Source organism: Mus musculus, chromosome X (assembly GCF_000001635.26).
Source record: "Mus musculus strain C57BL/6J chromosome X, GRCm38.p6 C57BL/6J".
Classification (NCBI taxonomy): Eukaryota; Metazoa; Chordata; class Mammalia; order Rodentia; family Muridae; genus Mus; species Mus musculus.
This window is the reverse complement of record NC_000086.7, coordinates 148,200,062-148,225,258: the sequence shown is the minus strand read 5'-3', so window position 1 is coordinate 148,225,258 and position 25,197 is coordinate 148,200,062. Positions and strand designations below refer to the sequence as shown.

Below are 25,197 nucleotides of genomic sequence, written 5' to 3'. Positions count from 1 at the left end.
TTCATGATTCATCCATGGCAAGATTATTATTAATTTCTCCAATTATTTATAGTCAGGAAAGGAATGGCATTTGTATTTAAATGTTTTTTGAGCTGGAGAGAGAGCACAATAGTAAAGAATTACCTGCCATGCTTAAGGCCCTGGTTCTTTATAAATTTCATTTATTTTTTTTAATTTTTTTAATTATATATTTTCTTCATTTACATTTCAAATGCTATTAGCTCATTGGTAGAGTGCTTTTCTAGCAAAAGCCAGGCCCTGGGTTCAGTCCTCAGCTCTGGGGAAAAAAAGACAAAATAACAAAAAGACCCTCCCCAAAAAAGGTAAATTACATTTTCTTTAGTGTTTATGTTGTGTGATCATATGTGTGTGTGTGTGTGTGTGTACACATGAAGAATGTTAGAGGACAATTTGTAGGAAAGAGTTCTCAGATTTGGGCAGGTTTGGTGTCATCAGTGTTATCTCACTGACCCTAAGGCCTGCCTGGGCTCCAGTCCTAGAACTGAAACAAACAAACAAACAAACAAACACACACACAAACAAAGAAATAACAATGTTCACAACTCTTTATTGAATTTCATGTGTTTGCAACTCCAACAATAAAAGAAGTTACATGTAGAATTTTGACAAAAGTAAGAAAAAATTAAGTTGCCTTTCATGTTACAGTAAAATGGAAAAGAAAAAAAAAAGCTTACTAGTGTAATACTCATACAGTTGAAGTCACTCACATGGATTGCTTTTGTGCATAAAATCTTCTTATCACTTGTATAGGTTCCAGAGCTTAAGGATTATGGTAAATTTCACAGTTTCTCTAACATTGAAAAAAAATCCCATGTATTCTGAAAATAGCTGATTTCTTAAAACAACCCCATTGAAACCAGCATTCATCTTGCTCATCTCCTTGTTCTTTTATGCAAACAGTGCTAAACACTTTTTCTTCAAATAGCTTAGTATGAACAGAATCCTGACATTTAATCCTAAGAAAGTACATTAACAAGAACAGTCCAAACTCGAACATTATATGAATGTACGTATGCTCTCAAGTGTGGTTCAGTGCAATTAGCTAGCTGCCAACGCCCGAAGGAAAAGGCAGTTTAGTCTTCAGGTCTTCTCATTCTACTATTGTTCATCCTGGTTTCTCGAAGATTCCTTAGTATAGTGTATCTAGCATGGAGCGACAGGTTAGTCTGTGAAAGAGAGAAAAATTCTTTAAGTTGGGGAGCTTAACAATTTAGCATAACTCCTGAAATTTGATTATTAAAAATAGACTAGAGAGCACAGTGTAGCCCACAATGAAATCCAGTACTTGGATTTGGAGGCAGGAGGGCCAGGTATTCAGTCATCCTTGCTACAATACTGAATTAGATAGAGCTCAGCCTGGGCTACCTGTGACTCAAAATTCTAAAAAAGAAAAGAAAAGAAAAAAGAAAAATGAACAAAGGAAGCAATTGAGCAGGCAGGGAGGCAGGCAGGCCTGTTGGTATTCACCTATAAATGCAGGTAATGGAAGTTTGAAATCTGATTGGGCTAAAAAGGGAGTTCAAGGTACCAGAAAAAGACAAAAGGAGCATACTGAGATGGTTTGAGAAGACTCTGGGTGGGGCTGATGTCTGTTTAAGTTTGGAGAATGTACACCAGCTCTCCTCGAGACTCCAGAATCACCAGTGGTTTGCCCAGTCCTTGGTCTACCCCTGAGGTCACTATGTACTTCACCCACAATAAACAGCAAAATCCTAGACCTTTAATAGAAGAACATATTACTACAAAGACCAAGCAATCGTATCTTTCACTGTAGAACAAATGGCAGGCTTAATTCTACATGCTCAAATTAAAATGACTGCCCTATATTCAGGATTTACAATCTATTATGTGAGAGCAATCCTAGATACCAATGTCTTCCTATTGGTCTTACTGTACAGCTGAGGAGAGTACCTCTAAGGCTGCCTTTAGTCATACTTCATTCCAGCTTCATCTTATATACATGACCACAAAGCCAAGGTTTTTCCTCATCATTCAGACATTCCCTTTTCATCTTAAAACCCAAGTTAGAAAGGGTTAGCATTGTTGTGAGATTGAGGTAGTTTGTATGTTTTCTGTTTTCCACTTATGAAACACACACACACACACACACACACACACACACACACACACACACACACTTTATTTTTTCTGTTTTTATAAGAAAGAACATTTATATAAGAGTTTAGGATGTCCTTGGTCTCATGATTCTCTGCACTAGTCTGCCTTACTTATGTGTTACGTATGTCTTCCCCTAATATAATCAGAATCCTGATGGATTAGTATACTTTTCTTACGTCAGCTCATTGCTCAATGAAGAATGTTAGAAGGTTCTTTTAATTTCAATCCCTTTTAAAAGTCTTTTGCCATGTATTAATTTGCTTCTTTGCTCTAGTACATAGTCTACTAAACATGCTTGCTTTCTTTTGTGAGAATCACTCTAAGCCTGTATGCGGCTGAGCATTTAAGTATAAAGGATTATGGGCTAAATTTGTGTTTCAACAGAGGTTTGTTTGAAAATCAGTCTGGAGAGGGGGCTCAGCAGGTAGTTACCTGAGGTTATTTCCAGGCGCTTACATTAGGTAGCTCACATGTGGCTGCAGCTGCAGTTCCAGGGATCAGGAAGACATGTGGACATGCACATATACACATCCATGCTCACAGTGTGAGAGGGAGGATGATAGTGTAGACAGATAGATAAACAGGTAGCTGGATATATAGACAGACATACTGACTGACTGACTGAGAAAGAAACAGAGACAGACTCAGAGACAGATGCACAAAGACAGACAGCCAGACAAAGATAATTATAAACACACATAAAATAGGTTGGCTTATTTTTCCTAACATTTCTGTCTCTCACAAAGGCAGATAATGGGAAAAGATTTCATGTGTATTAAGGGGTTCTCATGTTTCCTATATGTAAAAGATAAAATTATTGATTTCAAGTTGACCTGAAATGAACATGGCTTCTTTAATATCTAATGAGTAAGCAATTCTGCCATTTCGTCATAAGTACCCGGTTAGTCTGCACTACAACATCGAAGTTTAGTCTCACTCTTTTTGGGTGACATGTTAGAGTCTTAATTGTGGTGTATTTACCATCAACAAATTCAGCATCAACTTCAGGTCTCCAGCAACTGTCAATTAAGGCACAATAATTAGTAAGTCACTATAGTGGCCTCCTATCAGATAAGCAACTTTAGGGCCTTCAACTTTGTGTCTGAAGGCCTCAGAAAAAAAAAGAGGTCTAAAAGGAGAAGGTGCAGTCAATTAATATCTATGCTCCCTGTAGAACCCATATTCTGAGTCATGGAGTATGTCTGCAGGCTTTTCTCTGCTGTTGAGAAAACTCAGGCCTCCAATGCATTAACTGTGTGCTTTACCACTGAATTATACTCCTAACGCTAGGTATTATTATCAATTTACTTTACATCTTTAGGTGAGTTTTCACCTGTTAGATAGGAATCCAGTTCTACTCCTTTTTATGTGTAGTATATTTTGGAACAAAAGTAATCTAAACGTCCATAGGATGAAAATAGATTTGTGAGTGTCTTGGACTAGGATGCAGAGAACATGGGGCAAGAAAGGTCTGCATGAAGAGTGTCTCAGTCGGAGCATGGCAATTTGGAGGCAAACAGTGAAAATGTTCAAAAATTACATCAGGATGAAGACTGCACACCTCATAATCTACTAAAAGCCACAGAACTGTGTAGTCTAACTACATAATATAAAAATTGTAGCTTAGTAAAATTCATCAAAGCTGTGCCTTATAATTTTACTTCTTGGTAGGTGGAGGCAGTGTCTTAGTCAGAGTTTCTATTCCTGCATAAACATCATGAACAAGAAGCAAGTTGAGGTGAAAAAGGTTCATTTGGCTTACACTTCCATACTGCTGTTCATCACCAAGGAAGTTAGGACTGGAACTCAAGCAGGTCAGGAAGCAGGAGCTGATGCAGAGGCGATGGAGAAAATTCTTTACTGGCTTGCCTCCTCTGGCTTGCTCAGGCTGCTCTCTTATAGAACCCAAGACTACAAGCCCATAGATGGTCCCACCCACAACGGGCCTTTCCCCCTTGATCACTAATTGAGAAAATGCCTTACAGTTGGATCTCATGGAGGCATTTCCTCAACTGAAGCTCCTTTCTCTGTGATAACTCCAGCTGTGTCAACTTAACAAAAAACTAGCCAGTACAGTCAGATTGATCAGGAGCTCATGAATATCCTTGGAAACAGTGTTTGAGGACAGCGTTGTCTATGAAACCCTCTCAAAAAAAAAAAAAAAAAAGAACAAAAATAAGAACAACAACAACAACAACAACAAAACACCAACCAACCAACCAACCAAACCAAAGAAAGAAAGCAGTTGCTTGCTGTTATGTACAACTATACCTAACTACTTTTCTGAGTCCTAACCTCAGAAGTGTTAACGTTTCCTTTCCTCATTTATATTACTTTTTAAATAGTGCTTAAACTCCTAAGCCTGTTCAGAGAGTCTGGCCACTCTTATTCTTTCTCCGCATACTTCCCCACACAGCTGATGAGTATGTAGGCTTTCTTGGACCCTATGTTAAAAGTCAGGAGGACTTCCTTTCTTTTGCTTCTCCATCTCCCTCCTCCTGGCAGCTGCTGATTTTTGCAACTCATCTGCCCTGTCTCTATGTCATTTTTCTAACTCATAAAATGATTCTCAAAGTTAAGCAAAAAGGAAGAAAATTACAAAAATGTTACCTGGAGTGTTGAGAGTGCAGAGAAGTGGTAGAGCACTTGCTAGCTTGTGTGAAACCGGAGTCCCATTCTTAGCATCATAAATACTCCAATGAACATGGGACCAAAAATTGAAAGTAGGAGCACATATCTAGAATCCCCTAAACCTGGAGATTGATGCAGAAGGATTTGCATTTAATGGCAGCCTGATTAGATAGAAGGTTGAAGCCATCCTATAATATCACGACCTTGAGGTCTCTCACCCAATAAAAAGACAATGGAAAAAATGTGGTAGCACATACCAAGAATCCCTCAAACCAAGATTTGGGGCAGGAGGATCTTGACTTTAAAGGTAGCCTGGTTATACAGGAATTAGTACAAAAGCCAGTCCGGCTTCCTTTGATATTTGTTGCAAAAGGCCTCAGGTATGGCTGCTAGTGGGTCTGGTTTATGCTTTGTTATAATAGGGCTTCATGTCAGTAATCAGTACAGAAAAAAAAATTGAGACATTGTCTCATGTATCCAAGGCTGGAATTAATATCATTATATACATGAAGATGGCTTTGAACTTTGGATACTATTGCCTCTACCTCCTGAGTCCTGTGGTTGTAGACATAGACCAGTAAACCTGCTATTATGCATTTCTGGGTAACGAACCAAGGGATACATAGACATTAAAAAACTGGACTATTTCCCAGTCTAAGAAGGAAGATTTTACTGGGGAGTTAAATTAATCCCAGGGAAAAGATTTATCATATACAGTCTCACTTTGCCATAAAACAACAAATGTCCAAAGGCTGTGTTGCTTTTGGAATAGTTATTTTAGTTGTTATAGTCAGTAGTTCTGCATAACCAAGTTACTTTCTGTATTGTTATAAATACTGTTACTTTTAGGCCTTGAGTGGACTAAACAGTGTTTGAGGAGGGGATGAAAGTTCAATGTTAGTTCAATGTTAGTAATATTTATAAATTAGATCAATATTACATTCCTTCCTCCCCTTCCTTTACCTCTCCCTCCATCCTTGCCTCCCTCCCTTCCTTTTGCAGTGCTAGTCATGGAACTCAGCACTAAAAAATTCTACACAGGCTCTCTACTGACTACTTTCATATTAGTTTCCTTATAAAAATTTCCCTCCCTCCCTCCCTCCCTCCCTCCCTTCCTTCCTTCCTTCCTTCCTTCCTTCCTTCCTTCCTCAATATATCACCAAGCTGTAGTGGTAGTACATGCCTTTAACCCAAGCACATGGGAGGTAGAGACAGGCATATCTTTGAATTCATAGCCAGGCTGGCCTACAGAGTGAATTCTAGGACAGTCAAGCCTACATAGAGAAACCCTGCCTCAAAACTAAATAAAAGAAAACAAAGCAACATACCAAAGAAAAAACCCACCGAACCCTTCCCCCAAATCAAAAGCCAAAGGAAAACAATACAACAATATATTCCTGGGTTAGCCTAATACAATCTATAGGACAAAGATAGAAGTGGAAGTCAGGAAGGACAGTAAGAAGGTTGCAATTTCAGCAGAAATATGTCTTAGTTTTGTTGAAGACAGAACTGGTCTCTTACAGGAGGGAGAGAGAGGTAGTTCAGGTTTTGGTTTTAAAAGAACGGACTCTGACAAGCAGCAAGATTCTGCCAAGAGCTAGAATGATCTAGGAAGTAGATACTTCCCCATAACCTTCTAGCAAGAGGGAACTCAGGGCAAAACTACAATTTCAGGCATGTGTGTCTCTAGCAGACAGCAGCCAACAAACCTGGACATGCAACCTACCAAGCTGGGAGATGATGAATGGGTCTTGTACTAAAGTGTTAAGTGAGGTAATGGTAGATGCCAGGCAGGCATGTTTTGCGGCATACTCCTCATGTGTGGGGGTGGTGAGAGGGCTACTAATGTTTTATCTCTTTAAATAACTCGAGCTTTCAAATCTGTTTGTTGAGCTACTGGTTGAGCTTAAGCCTTTAGAGAAATTTTTAGTCTGTGACTCATTTACTTCAGTTGACCCTGGGAACATTTTTTTTTATATTGTACTAAATTCTCCACCTAGCGACATTTTGACAGCATTTTCATTTTGTGTTTTAACATATGATACATCATGATCTTTGATTGAGCATGTTTTCTAATATGTTAGGCTCTTAAAACTGCAGGTCTGAGAATGTTTTTTCTGGAGACCAAGAACATCAGAAGAGATTTATATTTCCTGGTTTCTTAGTATCTCTTAGTCCTGCCTAGAAGCTCTGCAGGAAGAAGTGACTTGAGACTGTGAGGATGTGCCAGACACCTCATATTGGGTGCCCTACTGGACTTACAGTTGTATTTCCCTACTTATACCTCACACCATCTTTTGTCCTAAGTTCTTAAACTAGTCCCCAGACTACCATTTCAATGGTCCTGTGTCGCTGGATGCACACCCTTCCTCTATAGGAACCATGCATTCTTCTAAGCTGGACACAATAAAATGCTTCATCCTAACCCTCCCCTGCCACCCCAAGGCCCAGGAATTTCATTTTTCAAATCTGCAAGACAAGATCTAGAAATCACCTGTCTTTGGAGGATACTGAGTTTTCTTACCTGTCTAAAGCTGAGTTCACCAAGAACTGAGAAAGGCTGCACTCCCAAAGACACGACAAACATTTCCTCTATAACTTACCTGTCTGAATAATCAACCCCTTTCCACTCTTGCTCCCTGGTTGTGATTATCCTTTCCCTACTCACCAAGACTGAATCTACTGTCTACAGCTATAGAAACTGTTTAAGCAACAAATGGTAATGAGCATTCTAGCACTGTAAGAATCATACCTTCTCTGTAATTGTAGGTGTGGAAAGGCAATATGGACAGTAAAATACCCATATATATTTATAGAAACACAAACTGTGTTTGAATATATCTTCAAGCTTTTATTGATTGTATGATTTGGGTGAAGTTAAAAGCCAAAACAACACAAAAGAAAACACCCCCTTCCTCGGCTGGAGTAGAGTTCATGCACAGTTCCGTGATATATCTTTTCACTCAGTGTGTGCACGTGATGCTACAATTCGTTCCCAGTAGTGCCAGAAACAAGCAACAACCAGCACTAGTTCCTCAGTTTCAATGTATCCTTCTGTAATATGGAAATGGTAGTATCTACCCACAAAGGCCATGTGCTGATTTAATATTCAAGGCCCTTTTTAAATATTTTTTCCTCTAAGCACTATACAAAGTCTGTGTAAAGTTACCTGTCAAAACTTTCATCACTCTCTTCAGCACTGCTGTAGCCGTCTTCTAGCTAAATGGAAAACATTGAGATAAACGATTGAAAATACATCCTTACTCAGTACGAGGTGATTTTTAAAAAATTCTCAATAGCAAGTCTTAGCATTTAAACAATATTCCCTTCTTTCCTTGGTTGTTAATATTCTTAACTATGGGCTTGGCTATTTTGTAAAGCTTCTGTATCTTGGTTAACCACAACAATACCCAAATTTCACCCCTATAACTAAAGTAAGTTGCTTTTCTATATTCCTGTCTCTCTTATTATTTCTACTCCCCAGTAATGGCTAGTCAAGTCATAATGATCCTCTGGCATTCTGTAACTTAACATTGACTGGCAAGTCTTGCAATGGCCAAGATCCCATCAAAAGGGAAAATTTTCTGTCCCCTTCTCCCTTTCCCACCCTCTAACTACTCTTGTTTCTAAGAGGGCTTCTGGCTCTCTAATGTCTTGAACTAGAAATCTCCTCACTACACATCCTTTCCCAAATAAAGCCTGTGCTATTATAGAGTCCCTTGCTCCTGTATTTCACTTTTATTCTTACTGATCTTACAAGTGTAACATTCAATTTCTGATATTGTACACACATGCAAGAACATCCAAGGCAGTGTGCCCTTAGAGATAAATCAGTCTAAGACTGCTTAACATGTCAGAAAACTGTAGCCCAGAAGGTGACATCCCCAAGTCACAATCATGAATACAAATAAATACTAAAATTTTGACGAAGGAAAGAAGATCCAAAAGAAGAGCCTAGTTGAAAGAAAATAATACATGGAACCTCATAGAATTTTGAGGTAGAAAATAGAAAGTATTGTACTTACCCCTACATTCAGTTCAACTGTCTCATTTCTTCGATGTTCCTGTACCCATAAATAGTCAGTCCTTTCTCTTATTGCAGACGATCTGGTATATGTCATAAAGGGTGAAAAATTAGAAAAAAAAATTAAAAACGCCTATTACTAACAGATTTCACATATGCAAATGATTTATTTAATTTCATGTATACATCATATCTGTGCTGATGGATATTCCTCTAGATACATGCAGAGTCAAGAAGAGGGCAGCATGTTTCCTCCATTATCACTTTCCAACTTGTAGGTGGGTTTCTCCTTGACAGTATACCTTGCATTTTCTTGGCTAGTTCGGAAGCTAGGAAGGCCCAGTGACTATCCTGTCTTCCCTATTTCAGCAATTGGGCTAGAGGTTTGTGTAGCATCACTGATTCATTGTGTGGATGATGGGACTTGAACTCTAGTCTCCATGCTAGTACATCAAGTGCTCTAACTCCTAAGTTGCCTCTCTAGACCCCTGTTTAAAACTTCTGCATTACAAATTATTTATCTTTAGAGTATTAATATGTAATCAGTTATAGCTGTATGCTACATTTATGAATTGTGCAAGCAAATGGATGAATACACTAAGAAATATTAGTTTGTGGATTATCTGAACCTGTAGATGTGATTGTATAACCTCAGAAACCATGAAAGTACAAGGGAACATAGTGGGAGTAGGAACTCTAGAGAGCAGTGAAATAGGACAAGGGTGCTATGAAGGGATAATAAGAAAACAGGGTTGAGATTTAACTGAAAAGGAGGAAGGAAACACAGATCAAGAAGTAAGGAACCCTAAATAACACCAAGAATGGTTAACCAAAACATCAATTTTGTTTACTTAACATACATATGTTGTGTCTGAACCTGTGCTCTGAGCAGAACATGGACACTAACTCCATACCGAGTCACACAACATCCAAAAGAAGGTCAATTCCCAGGTGTTCTAACACACATATGATCATAGGAATTCAGGAGCTAGGTCACACCAGGATTTCAGGATCCCAAAGGCAGCTTGACTCCCAGGAGCTCTGACACACCCACAATCAAAAGAACTCAGGAGCTTGGTCACGCCAGGATTTCAGGATCCCTGAAGCACCTTGATTCCTAGGATCTATGACATCCCCAGGATCTCAGGATCTCAGGATCTCAGGATCTCAGGGTCTCAGGGTCTCAGGATACAAGGATACCAGGATACTAGAGACAGCAAGAATCTGAGGAGTTCTGACACAACCGGGAACACAGAAGGGACAGGCTCCTGTCCCAGAGAGAGCAAGGGCAGGTAGCACTAGAGATAACCAGAGGCAAGCATAAGATCATAAGCAATAGAAACCAAGGTTACTTGACATCATCAGAACCCAACTCTCCCAACACAGCAAGTCCTGGAAACACTATCATACCAGAAAAGCAAGATTCAGATCTAAAAATCACTTCTCATGATGATGAAAAAGGACTTTAAGAAGGATATAAATTAACAGCCTTAAAGAAACACAGGAGAACACAGGTAATCAGGTAGAAGCCCTTAAAGAGGAAAGACAAAAATCCCATACAGAATTACAGGAAAACACAACCAAACAGGAGAAGGAATTGAACAAGGCCATCCAGGATCTAAAAATGAAAACAGAAACAATAAAGAAAACACAAAGGGAGGAAATGCTGGAGATAGAACACCTAGGAAAGACATTAGGAGTCATAAACACAAGTGTCAGCAAGAGATAGAAGAGAGAATGTCAGTTGCATTAAATACCATAGAAAACATTAACACTGTCAAAGAAAATGCAAAATGCAAAAATCTCCTAACTCCAAACATACAGGAAATCCAGAACACAATGAGAAGACCAAACCTAAGGATAATAGGTATAGAAGAGAGCAAAGATTCCCATCATTGTAAATACCTTCTACAAAACTATAGAAGAAAACTACCCTAACCTAAAGAAAGAGATGGCCATGAACATAAAAGTTGCCTACAGAACTCCAAATAGATTGGACCAGAAAAGAAATTCCTCTGGTCACATAATAATCAAAATACCAAATGCACAAAACAAAGAAAGAATATTACAAGCAGTAAGGGAAAATATCAAGTAACATAAAAGGCAGATGTAATAAGAATTACACCAGACTTCTCGCCAGAGACTATGAAAGCCAGAAGATCCTGGGCAGATGTCATATAGAACCTAAGAGATCACAATGTCAGTCCAGGCTACTATACCCTGCAAAACTCTCAATTACCATAGATGAGGAAATCAAATTATTTAAATGGCAAAAACAAATTTACACAGTATCTTTCCACAAATCTAGCCTTACAAAGGATAATATATGGAAAACTCCAACACAAGGAGGGAAACTACACTCTTAGCCACATAAGCATAATTCCAATTCTAACTACTAAAATGACAGGAAGCAACAATCACTTTTCCTTACTAACTCCTTACATCAATGTACCTAATTCCTCATTAAAAACATAGACTAAGAGACTCCATAAGTAAATAGGTCCCACCATTTTGCTTCATAAAGAAATCACAACTCAGTGACAAAGAAAAACTCTACTCAGAGTTAAAGGCTGAAAAGAAATTTCCAACTAAATGGTCCCAAGAAAAAAGCTGGAGTAGCCATTCTAATACTGAATACAATTGACTTTCAACAAAAAGTTATCAAAAAAGATAAGGACACTTCATACTCATCAAAGGAAAAATCTACCAAGATGAACTCTCAATTCTGAACATCTATGCTTCAAATTCAAGGGCTTCCACATTCATTAAGAAATTTTAGGATCTTGGTTATGGGATTCCACAGAAAGTAGTCTGCAGAGGTTAGAGTGTGGAATACAGAAGCTAACAGCTTCTGAGACAGATGAGAGCCACAGAGCTTCTGAGGCAGCACCATTTTCAGGCTCCAGACATCCGGCCAATTCCTGGCCAGAGGACAGGTGTCCGCCAGGCCTGGGAGGCCTTTCCCTCAGGATCCGTGGAAGCCATCTTGGTTCCGGGACTCTGAAGAAAGTAGTCTGTACAGGTGAGAGTGTGGACTACTGAAACTAACAGCTTCTGTGACAGGCCAAAGCAACACAGCTTCTGGGAAAGGTCCTGTTTTGGGCCTTCATCTTCAGCCAAGAGGAGGTCCAAACACCAGATAACAGTGGACTTTCCCTGTAAGAGGAGAGCTTCCCTGCAAAGACTGCTCTGACCACTGAAACTCAGAGGAGAGAGCTAGTCTCCCAGGTCTGCTGATAGAGGGTAACAGAATCACCAGAGGAACAATCTCTAAATGGCAAAAGGTAAACATAAGAATCTTACTAAAAGAAACCAAGACCACTCACCATCATCAGAACCCAGCACTCCCACTTCGCCCAGTCCAGGGCACCCCAACACACCAGAAAAGCTAGACCGAGATTAAAAGCATATCTCATGATGATGGTAAAGGACATCAAGAAGGACTTTAATAACTCACTTAAAGAAATACAGGAGAACACTGTTAAACAGGTAGAAGACATAAAAGAGGAATCACAAAAATCCCTTAAAGAATTGCATGAAAACACAACCAAACAGGTGATGGAATTGAATAAAACCATCCAAGACCTAAAAAGGGAAGTAGACACAATAAAGAAAACCCAAAGTGAGGTAACACTGGAGATAGAAACCCTAGGAATGAAATCTGAACCATAGATGCGAGCATCAGCAACAGAATACAAGAGATGGAAGAGAGAATCTCAGGTGCAGAAGATTCCATAGAGAACACCGGCACAACAATCAAAGAAAATGGAAAATGCAAAAAGATCCTAACTCAAAACATCCAGGAAATCCAGGACAAAATGAGAAGACCAAACGTACAGATAATAGGAGTGGATGAGAATGAAGATTTTCAACTTAAAGGACTGGCAAATATCTTCAACAAAATTATAGAAAAAAACTTCCCAAATCTAAAGAAATAGATCCCCATGAACATACATGAAGCCTGCAGAACGCCAAATAGACTGGACCAGAAAAGAAATTCCTCCTGACACATAATAATCAGAACAACAAATGCACTAAATAAAGATAGAATACTAAAAGCAGTAAGGGAAAAGGTCAAGTAAAATATAAAGATGGGCCTATCAGAATTACACCAGATTTTTCACCAGAGACTATGAAAGCCAGAAGAGCCTGGACAGATGTTATACAGACACTAAGAGAACACAATTTCCAGCCCAGGCTACTATGCCCATCCAAATTCTCAATTACCATAGATAGAGAAACCAAAGTATTCCAAGACAAAACAAAATTCACACATTACCTTTCCACTAATCCATCCCTTCAAAGGATAATAAGAGAAAAAAAAACAATACAAGGAAGGAAACCACGCCCTAGAAAAAGCAAGAAGGTCAACAAACCTAAAAGAAGACAGCCACAAGAACAGAATGCTAACTTTAACAAAAAAAAATAATAGGAAGCAACAATTACTTTTCCTTAACATCTCTTAATATCAATGGACTCAACTCCCCAATAAAAAGACATAGATTAACAAACTGGCTACACAAACAAGACCCAACATTTTGCTGCTTACAGGAAAGTCATCTCAGGGAAAAAGATAGACACTACCTCATAATGAAAGGCTTGAAAATCAATTTTCCAAGCAAAAGGTATGAAGAAACAAGTTGGAGTAGTCATTCTAATATCTAATAAAATCAACTTCCAACCCAAAGTTATCAAAAAAGACAAGGAGGGACACTTCATACTCATCAAAGTTAAATTCCTCCAAGAGGAACTCGCAATTCTGAATATCTATGCTCCAAATGCAAGGGCAGCCACATTCATTAAAGACACCTCAGTAAAGCTCAAAGCACACATTGCACATCACACAATAATAGTGGGAGACTTCAACACACCACTTTCACCAATGGACAGATCATGGAAACAGAAACTAAACAGGGACACAGTGAAACTAACAGAAGTTATGAAACAAATGGACCTGACAGATATCTACAGAACATTTTATCCTAAAACAAAAGGATATACCTTCTTCTCAGCACCTCACGGGACCTTCTCCAAAATTGACCATATAATTGGTCACAAAACAGGCCTCAACAGATACAAAAATATTGAAATTGTCCCATGTATCCTATCAGACCACCATGGCCTAAGACTGATCTTCAATAACAACATAAATAACGGAAAGCCAACATTCACGTGGAAACTGAACAACACTCTTCTCAGTGATACCTTGGTCAAAGAAGAAATAAAGAAAGAAATTAAAGACTTTTTAGAGTTTAATGAAAATGAAGCCACAACGTACCCAAACCTATGGGACACAATGAAAGCATTTCTAAGAGGGAAATTCATAGCTCTGAGTGCCTCCAAGAAGAAACGGGAGAGAGCACATACTAGCAGCTTGACAACACATCTAAAAGCTCTAGAAAAAAAGGAAGCAAATTCACCCAAGAGGAGTAGATGGCAGGAAATAATCAAACTCAGGGGTGAAATCAACCAAGTGGAAACAAGAAGAACTATTAAAAGAATTAACCAAACGAGGAGTTGGTTCTTTGAGAAAATCAACAAGATAGATAAACCCTTAGCTAGACTCACTAAAGGGCACAGGGACAAAATCCTAATTAACAAAATCATAAATGAAAAGGGAGACATAACAACAGATTCTGAAGAAATCCAAAACACCATCAGATCCTTCTACAAAAGGCTATACTCAACAAAACTGGAAAACCTGGACGAAATGGACAAATTTCTGGACAGACACCAGGTACCAAAGTTGAATCATGATCAAGTTGACCATCTAAACAGTCCCATATCACCTAAAGAAATAGAAGTAGTTATTAATAGTCTCCCAGCCAAAAAAAGCCCAGGACCAGACGGGTTTAGTGCAGAGTTCTATCAGACCTTCAAAGAAGATCTAATTCCAGTTCTGCACAAACTATTTCACAAAATAGAAGTAGAAGGTACTCTACCCAAATCATTTTATGAAGCCACTATTACTCTGATACCTAAACCACAGAAAGACCCAACAAAGATAGAGAACTTCAGACCAATTTCTCTTATGAATATCGATGCAAAAATCCTCAATAAAATTCTCGCTAACCGAATCCAAGAACACATTAAAGCAATCATCCATCCTGACCAAGTAGGTTTTATTCCAGGGATGCAGGGATGGTTTAATATACGAAAATCCATCAATGTAATCCATTATATAAACAAACTCAAAGACAAAAACCACATGATCATCTCGTTAGGTGCAGAAAAAGCATTTGACAAGATCCAACACCCATTCATGATAAAAGTGTTGGAAAGATCAGGAATTCAAGGCCCATACCTAAACATGATAAAAGCAATCTACAGCAAACCAGTAGCCAACATCAAAGTAAATGGAGAGAAGCTGGAAGCAATCCCACTAAAATCAGGGACTAGACAAGGCTGCCCACTTTCTCCCTACCTTTTCAACATAGTACTTGAAGTATTAGCCAGAGCAATTCGACAACAAAAGGAGATCAAGGGGATACAAATTGGAAAAGAGGAAGTCAAAATATCACTTTTTGCAGATGATATGATAGTATATATAAGTGACCCTAAAAATTCTACCAGAGAACTCCTAAACCTGATAAACAGTTTCGGTGAAGTAGCTGGATATAAAATAAACTCAAACAAGTCAATGGCCTTTCTCTATACAAAGAATAAACAGACTGAGAAAGAAATTAGGGAAACAACACCCTTCTCAATAATCACAAATAATATAAAATATCTTGGCGTGACTCTAACTAAGGAAGTGAAAGATCTGTATGATAAAAACTTCAAATCTCTGAAGAAAGAAATTAAAGAAGATCTCAGAAGATGGAAAGATCTCCCATGCTCATGGATTGGCAGGATCAACATTGTAAAAATGGCTATCTTGCCAAAAGCAATCTACAGATTCAATGCAATCCCCATCAAAATTCCAACTCAATTCTTCAACAAATTAGAAGGAGCAATTTGCAAAATCATCTGGAATAACAAAAAACCTAGGATAGCAAAAAGTCTTCTCAAGGATAAAAGAACCTCTGGTGGAATCACCATGCCTGACCTAAAGCTTTACTACAGAGCAATTGTGATTAAAACTGCATGGTACTGGTATAGAGACAGACAAGTAGACCAATGGAATAGAATTGAAGACCCAGAAATGAACCCACACACCTATGGTCACTTGATCTTCGACAAGGGAGCTAAAACCATCCAGTGGAAGAAAGACAGCATTTTCAACAATTGGTGCTGGCACAACTGTTTGTTATCGTGTAGAAGAATGCGAATCGATCCATACTCATCTCCTTGTACTAAGGTCAAATCTAAGTGGATCAAGGAACTTCACATAAAACCAGAGACACTGAAACTTATAGAGGAGAAAGTGGGGAAAAGCCTTGAAGATATGGGCACAGGGGAAAAATTCCTGAATAGAACAGCAATGGCTTGTACTGTAAGATCGAGAATTGACAAATGGGGCCTAATGAAACTCCAAAGTTTCTGCAAGGCAACAGACAACGTCAATAAGACAAAAAGACCACCAACAGATTGAAAAAGGATCATTACCTATCCTAAATCAGATAGGGGACTAATATCCAACATATATAAAGAACTCAAGAAGGTGGACTTCAGAAAATCAAATAACCCCATTAAAAAATGGGGCTCAGAACTGAACAAAGAATTCTCACCTGAGGAATACCGAATGGCAGAGAAGCACCTGAAAAAATGTTCAACATCCTTAATCATCAGGGAAATGCAAATCAAAACAACCCTGAGATTCCACCTCACACCAGTCAGAATGTCTAAGATCAAAAATTCAGGTGACAGCAGATGCTGGCGTGGATGTGGAGAAAGAGGAACACTCCTCCATTGTTGGTGGGATTGCAGGCTTGTACAACAACTCTGGAAATCAGTCTGGCGGTTCCTCAGAAAATTGGACATAGTACTACCGGAGGATCAAGCAATACCTCTCCTGGGCATATATCCAGAAGATGCCCCAACCGATAAGAAGGACACATGGTCCACTATGTTCATAGCAGCCTTATTTATAATAGCCAGAAGCTGGAAAGAACCCAGATGCCCCTCAACAGAGGAATGAATACAGAAAATGTGGTACATCTACACAATGGAGTACTACTCAGCTATTAAATAAATGAATTTATGAAATTCCTAGCCAAATGGATGGACCTGGAGGGCATCATCCTGAGTGAGGTAATACTTTCACAAAGAAACTCACACAATATGTACTCACTGATAAGTGGATATTATCCCCAAACCTAGGATACCCAAGATACAAGATACAATTTACTAAACACATGAAACTCAAGAAGAATGAAGACTGAAGTATGGACACTATGTCCCTCCTTAGAATTGGGAACAAAACACCCATGGAAGGAGTTACAGAGACAAAGTTTGGAGCTGAGATGAAAGGATGAACCATGTAGAGACTGCCATATCCAGGGATCCACCCTATAATCAGCATCCAAACGTTGACACCATTGCATACACTAGAAAGATTTTATTGAAAGGACCCAGATGTAGCTGTCTCTTGTGAGACTATGCCGGGGCCTAGCAAACACAGAAGTGGATGCTCACAGTCAGCTAATGGATGGATCACAGGGCTCCCAATGGAGGAGCTAGAGAAAGTAGCCAATGAGCTAAAGGGATCTGCAACCCTATAGGTGGAACATTATGAACTAACCAGTACCCCGGAGCTCTTGACTCTAGCTGCATATATATCAAAAGATGGCCTAGTCGGCCATCACTGGAAAGAGAGGCCCATTGGACTTACAAAGTTTATATGCCCCAGTACAGGGGAACGCCAGGGCCAAAAAGTGGGAGTGGGTGGGCAGGGGAGTGGGGGTGGGTGGGTATGGGGGACTTTTGGTATAACATTGGAAATGTAAATGAGCTAAATACCTAATAAAAAATGGAAAAAAAAGCCAACTTTCACGTGGAAACTGAACAACACTCTTCTCAATGATACCTTGGTCAAGGAAGGGATAAAGAAAGTAATTATGGACTTTTTGGAGTATAATGAAAATGAAGTCACAACATACCCAAACTTATGGAACACAATGAAAGCATTTCTAAGAGGAAAACTTATAGCTCTCCCACAATACCTCTCCTTGGCATATATGCAGAAGATGTTCCAACCGGTAAGAAGGACACATGGTCCACTATGTTCATAGCAGCCTTACTTATAATAGACAGAAGCTGGAAAGAACCTAGATGCCCCTCAACAGAGGAATGGATACAGAAAATGTGGTACATTAACACAATGGAGTACTACTCAGCTATTAAAAAGAACGAATTTATGAAACTCCTAGGGAAATGGATGGACCTGGAGGGCATCATTGTGAGTGAGATAACTCAATCGCAAAAGAACTCACATGATATATACTCACTGATAAGTGGATATTAGCCCAGAAACTTAGAATACCCAAGATATAAGATACAATTTGCAAAACACATGAAGCTTGGGGAGAACGAAGACTAAGGTGTGGATACTTTGCCCCTTCTTGGAATTGGGAGCAAGGCACCGATAGAAGTAGCTACAGAGAAAGATTTTGGAGCTGAGACGAAAGAAGGATGCACCATCTAGAGGTCGCCATACCCGGGGATCCATCCCATAATCAGCCTCCAAACGCTGACACCATTGCATACAATAGCAAGATTTTGCTGAAAGGACCCTGATATAGCTGTCTCTTGTGAGAATATTCTGGGGCCTACAAAAACACAGAAGTGGATGCTCACAGTCACCTACTGGATGGATCACAGGGCCCCCAATAGAGGAGCTGGAGGAAGTACCCAGGAAGCTGGGGGATCTGCAACACTATAGGTGGAACAACATATGAACTAACCAGAACCCCTCAGAGCTCGTGTCTCTAGCTGCATATGTATCAGAAGATGGCCTGGTTGGCCATCCGTGGAAAGAGAGGCCCATTGGTCCTGCAGACTTTATATGCCTCAGTACAGGGGAGTGCCAGGGCCAAGAGGTGGGAGTGGGTGGGTGTGGGAGGGTGTGGGGGACTTTTGGGATAGCATTGGAAATGTAAATGAAATAAATACCCAATAATAAAAAATAAATAAAATAAAATATTATGTATACTGATGAGCTGGAAAAAAATAAATTCCATAATTGAAAGAATGACTCTACACAGTGCATGCCAATAGCCATAATATTCCTTATATTTTGAAATTTTGAAGAAGTATGTAAATACTAGAAACTCACAATTGAAGGTATACTACTCAGTCAGCTTTAAAAATGTGCAACATTAAGGAGGTAAGAGAAAAATCAATAAGGAAGTTGTCTCAGTCCCTAAATTCCTTCATTGTGTCATTGTAGATAGTCCCTATTTAGACTTCTATGTAAACAAACCATGAAAATATTTTGCTGTTTGTATCAGACACTATCCTCTTATCAAAATGTTTTGAAGATATTTTAATGCTGGTATTCCATGATAACATTATTTAAAAATATTGATATCCATGTTAGTAACAATTGATAGTACTTTCTTAGGGTCATGGTATATTAGGTTTTGAGTCCTTATTCTAGAGGTAACTGTGAAATTACCATGTGAAAAAGAAAGAAAGAAAGAAAGAAAGAAAGAAAGAAAGAAAGAAAGAAAGAAAGAAGGAAGGAAGGAAGGAAGGAAGGAAGGAAGGAAGGAAGGAAGGAAGGAAGGAAGGAAAGAAAGAGAGAGAGAGAAAGAAAGAAAGAAAAAGAGACAAAACAACAGAAACTGTAAAAATCGAAAAAATAATCAGATCCTACTACAAAAGCCTATATACAACTAAATTGGAAAATCTGGATGAAATGGAAAATATTCTAAGCAGATACAATGTGACAAATCTAACCCATCTACACAGCCCCATAACCCCTTAAGAAACAGAAGCAGTCATTAAAAGGATGTGGAGAAAGAGGAACTCTCCTCCATTTTTGGTGGGATTGCAAGCTGATACAACCACGGTGGAAACCAGTCTGGCAGTTCCTTAGAAAAATGGGACATAGTAGTTACTACCTGAGGATCCAGCTATACCGCTCCTGGGAATATACCAAAAAGGTGTTCTAACATATAACAAGGACACTTGCTCCACCATATTCTTAGAAGCCATATTTATAATAGCCAGAAGCTGAAAAGAACCCACATGTCCTTCAACAGAGGAATGAATACAGACATTGTGGTACATCTACACAATACTACTCTGGGTATTAAAAACAATGACTTCATGAAATTCTTAGGCAAATGTTTGGAACTAAAAAAAAAAAAATAATCCTGAGTGAGTTAGTAACACAACCACTAAAAGAACACATATGGTATACACTTACTGATAATACCCAAGATATAATTCATGTTCGTATTACCCAAGATATAATTCACAGACTACATGAACCTCAAGAAGCAGGAAGACAAAAGTGTGGATACTTCGCTCCTTAGAAGGTGGAACAAAATACCCATGGGAGTAGTTACATACACAAAGTGTGGAGCTGATGGAAAGGCTATCCAGCGACTGCCCCACCTGGGGATCCATCCCAAATACAGTTACCAAATCTAGACACTATTTCAGGATGCCAAGAAGTGCTTGCTGACAGGAGCCAGATATAGCTGTCTCCTGAGAGGCTCTGCCAGTGCCTGACAAATACAGAGGGGGATGCTCACAGCCAACCATGGGACTGAGCATAGGTTCCCCAATGGAGGAGATAGATAAAGTACGGAAGGAGTTGAATGGGGTTGCAGCCCCATAGGAGGAACAACAATATGAACCAACCAGATCCTCCAGAGCTCCCGGGGACTAAACCACCAAACAAAGAGTACACATGGTGGGAAGCATGGCTCTAGCTGCATATGAAGCCGAGGATGGCCTTGTTGGACATCAGTGGTAGGCCTTTGGTCCTGTGAAGTCTCGATGCCCCAGTGTAGGGTAATTGGAGGGCAGGTAAGTGGGAGTGGGTGGATGGGTGGGGGAATACTATCATAGAAGCAGGGGAGGGTGGATAGGATGGGGGTTCTGGGGGTGATTGGGAATGGGGACATTTAAAATGTACATAAAGAAAATATCCAGTAAGAAATTAAAAATATTAATAAAATACTTATGTCATATATGTGCATATTCAAACTACGTGCCAGCTCTCAGCACAAAGATCATAGACTACCTAACATAAACCCTGTGCTAGGTACAGGAAACCTGCTCTTCAAGTGTTAGACACAGCAATAGAAGAGACTCCCAAAATAATATTGGCTACTGCTGTTGCCCTGTTTGCTTCACATAATTTGAAGGCAAGTTTCTACAGCTAAAGACAGCATACACTTTGGAGAGTGGATTTGGAGAAACTGCTGTAAGATATACTTGTTGGGCTTAGACATAAATCACTTGACTAATGTGTACAGGCTCTATCACAATTTGCACAACAACATACAACCTCACACACATACAAACATGCACTCTCTCTCACACAGATACATACACACACATACATGAAAACACACAAAGAAGGAGAGATAATTTGTCTGATGAAGCCTTTAAGGCTCCTAAGGAAGGAAATAAAGGAAAGAAACAGGTTGATTACCATTAGTTATATCCTATCATATCAATTTCGTACAATTTGTTGGTATATTTTCTTGCTTACTAGCTTGAAAGATGCAAAAGGAGTAGCTACTCTGAGTCGTGCATAGGCCTAGTAAGAAAGGCCAGAAACTGGGAAACAATCTTAGGCCATCGCATATGCATGTGAGTTGATATCATGAGCCACAAAATTGTTCCCATACACTCCTGAATTGTACCAGTGTCTGAAAGACTATCCTTTCAGGGATCATTTCTATAGTTTGTTACCAGACAAGTTTCTCCTACTGTGTGCAGCAGTGTCTGAATTGGGAAAATACTAATTTAGTTATTAAGACACAGAAATTCTTATACTTTTCTATATCATTCCAAACATTGTACTAACATTGATAAAGTACTGATTTTGTTTCTACCTGTCAATTTCTGGCTCAGATCCTGGTGGTGATGCATCCCTTGGTCCATTTCTTCCTCTTGGACCATGGTATCTTTCTCTTTCATGAAGCATCCATGACTGGATGCTACTAGATCTCAATGAGGTGTGATAACGATCTCTCCGTGACCAGATGTTATGAGCTCTCCATGACTGATCATTATGACCTCTCTGTGACTGGTTGTCATGACCTCTCTGTGACTGGTTGTCATGACCTCTACGTGACTGGTTGTCATGACCTCTCTGTGACTGGTTGTCATGACCTCTCTGTGACTGGTTGTTCTGACCTCTCCATGACTGGTTAAGATCTCTCCATGACTGGTTGTTATCAGATCTCCATGACTGGTTGTTATGAGCTCTCCTTGCATGGCCGTGATAAGCTCTCCCTGAGTGGTCATGATGAGATCTGCCATCATGGTTGTGATGAGCTAATCCTGATTGGTTATCATGAGCTCTCCCTCTTTGGACTTGATTATCTCTCTCTGTGTGGCCAGGATGAGCTATCCCTGAGTTGTTAGGAAGAACTCTCTCTGTATGGGTAAGATGATATCTATCTGAGTGGCCATGTTGAAGCCTAACTGCATGGTTTTGATGTGGTCTACCTGAGTAGTCATGAAGTGGTCTACCTGAGAGGTCAGGATGTGGTCTCACTGAGAGTTGATTGTGTGGTCTATTTGAGAGGTCATGGTGTGGTCTATCTGTATAGTTATTAGTTCTACCTGAGTAGACATGAGATCTCTCTGACTGAACAGGAGCTCTCCTGAATCGATTACGTGATCTTCTGGAATCGTGGCCATGAGATCTGCCAATGTGGTGGTCATGAGATTGGGAGAGGCCATGTAAACTCCTGAAGAACAATTGGATTCTTTCTTGTTGTAGCTGTCTCTCTTCTGATTGGTTTCCATTCCTCCTTGTTAGACTTTCTAGGTTGACTTGTCTTGTCTGCAAAAGATCCCAGTTATATAATATAAATGAGACAGTCTATGATTAGATTAAGCCATAAGTGTATTTTTAAAGCCCCTCCTTCCTTTCTTCCTTCCTCTATTCCTCCCCTACTTTGCTTTTTGAGAGGTCCTAATTATATTGTTTAGGTTAGCCTGAAACACGTGATTTTCACGAAGTTTGGATTTATAGGCTTGTGCCACCACATCAGCTTCTCAAGACTATTTCTATCAGTGATTTTATCCTAGAATGAATGACAATACTTTTATTTAATAGTTTACGGAGCTATCCTATATACCATGTCACTTTCACAAGGAAAATTACTTGTATGTATCATAAAAATAATGAAAATTAGCTGTCTTGTGTATTTTACCAACTAAACCATTTGACATCGTACTTGAGAGTAAAGAGATATTTTGGGGGGAACTTGCAGAATTTCATGATAGCCAGTAACTTACTACATATACAACTGTGATCTTGAACTTCTAAACTCCTCCATCAACCTCTTCAACACTAGGATTAAAGACACTTGCCACTACAAATGGTACTATATGGCAATGAGGTTTGAACTCAGGGTTTTATGCATGCTAGCTAAGTACCCTACCAACTGAGCTACATCTACATTTAAGAATGTTCTGTAATACAACTCCTTAAGATCAAAGAAAAATAGTCGAAATTATTCTACTGAGTATTTCTCTACCCAGTGGTCATTAAAAATTTATATTTGAATGTAAACAAATATTTAATTCTAGGGAGAAAAAATAAGTGAGTGGAATAGAAATGCTATAAAGGTAGCAAAGAGTTGGCTTGGTACAATTCAAATAAATGGATCTGGTAATAGCTTAGCTTTATTTTCATTCTTTTTATCTCTTTAACCAAAGAGGTATAATAGTGAGTCACTCGAAAGGAGACAGTAAAAACTTTGACAGTGTCTATGATAATCCTTAAGAGTAAGTGAGCAACATTATACAGACAGTACTAAAAAAGGTAGCTTTACACTAGTATATTTTGCTTAGAAAGCAAAAGACCCCTATATTTGGTATTTCCATGTCCTGCTACAACACTTCTGAATGGTCAAAGTAACTGACATTAGGAAGAAGGTGCTACAACAAGGACTATTTAAATGCAAACTTGCATACTATTGTAAAATAATCATTTGTGTAAGGAATATTTTCTGTATTGGGATTGTAGCTCAGTTGTCCAGAACATACTCAGCATGAGCAGGGCTGTGGTTCTCATAAGAAATCATTTACATGAAATTAGGTACTACATGATTTGTAAACTTAAGGAAAGAAATACTAATTTTCTTTTAATAGTGAAAACTATTGTGTATTTTGTCCATGATATGTGTGGGTGTGTATGCTGTGGTGTGCATGCAGAAGTCAGAAGGCAACCTTGCATGAACCTACTTTCTCCATCCACTTCTACAAGCATCCCAGAGATCCAACTTAATTGGCTAGGCTTTTGTGACAAGAATCTCTCAAAATATTTTTATATAGTCAGGGTGTAATATCTCTTGCCTATATTCCCAGTACTTGTCTCAATGCTATCAGAAATTGGTTTGCATGAATGGTCCACTATCCCCACTTTGGTTTTCTTTACTTTTCTCAGTGATTTCTGGTATGAAATTCTTGAATGGTTCAAAACTATTTGCAATGGATAGATGATTTCAATTTCAATATACTTTAAAATATTTTCAGTTGGGAGTATCTTGGACGACAGCAAAAGGGAACATATTTTTTCTTTCTTTCTATATTTATCACTTGTACCCCAAACTTTGGACAGGGGATCTAGTTAAATTGGTAGAGTCCTTGTCTATCATACATATCTCCCTTGACTTAAGCCTATACATTCCATAAAACTAGGCGAAGTGTCTATAATTCCAGAAGATAGAAAGGAGAGAATCTTGAGTTAATGTCATCCATATATAGGCAATCTGGCTTTCATGAAATATCATTTCAAACAAACAAAGACAAAAATCAAAAACTCTTTAAGGAATCTAGGATGTTGCTCATTGGTTGAATACTTGCTTAGCATGTGCAAACTACTGGGTGCATTCCATGAAAATAAACAAACAAAACAAACAAAGAAAAACCCAAACCTAAACCAAATAAAACCAAACCAGAAGTAGTATCACAAATATCATCCTGCAAGATCTAGACCTCTTTTGGTCAAATTCAATTCTTCAAAACAGAAGGAAGTATTTCATCTCTGCAATACAGAATGGAGACTATGCTAAAAAATGTAACCTATTCCTTCACAAAATAATTTTCCCTGAATTACCACTGTGTGTGTGTTTGTGTGTGTGTGTGTGTGTGAGTGTGTGTGTGTGACAGAGAGAGAGAGAGAGAGAGAGAGAGAGAGAGAGAGAGAGAGAGAGAGAGAGAGAAAGTGTGAGTACACATAATTTTGAGCTTCAAGGAGCTTGAGTGAAGGTGTCATCAGGTGTCCTGCTCTTACTTTCCAAATTACTACCTTGAGATAG

At 38.9% G+C, this 25,197-nt stretch overlaps 1 protein-coding gene across 2 annotated transcripts in view; it reads right to left on the bottom strand.

The window, feature by feature from the left end:
• Positions 1-548: 548 nt before the first annotated feature.
• Gm15107 (predicted gene 15107) overlaps positions 549-25,197 on the bottom strand; it is a 44,036-nt gene continuing 19,387 nt past the window's right edge. The window contains exons 4-8 of one of the 2 annotated variants that reach the window (XR_878261.1): positions 21,754-22,712; positions 8,796-8,877; positions 7,940-7,989; positions 4,750-4,892; positions 1,149-1,187 (exon numbers count right to left, since the gene is read on the bottom strand). Coding sequence is in view for 1 of the 2 variants with exons in the window: in NM_001081648.1 (NP_001075117.1) it covers positions 1,151-1,187; positions 7,940-7,989; positions 8,796-8,877; positions 21,754-22,712 (1,128 nt within the window). In the remaining variant the exon portion in view is untranslated. Of the gene's footprint in view, positions 1,188-4,749; positions 4,893-7,939; positions 7,990-8,795; positions 8,878-21,753; positions 22,713-25,197 lie in introns of both variants that reach the window. The other variant, NM_001081648.1, reaches the window with a different exon arrangement.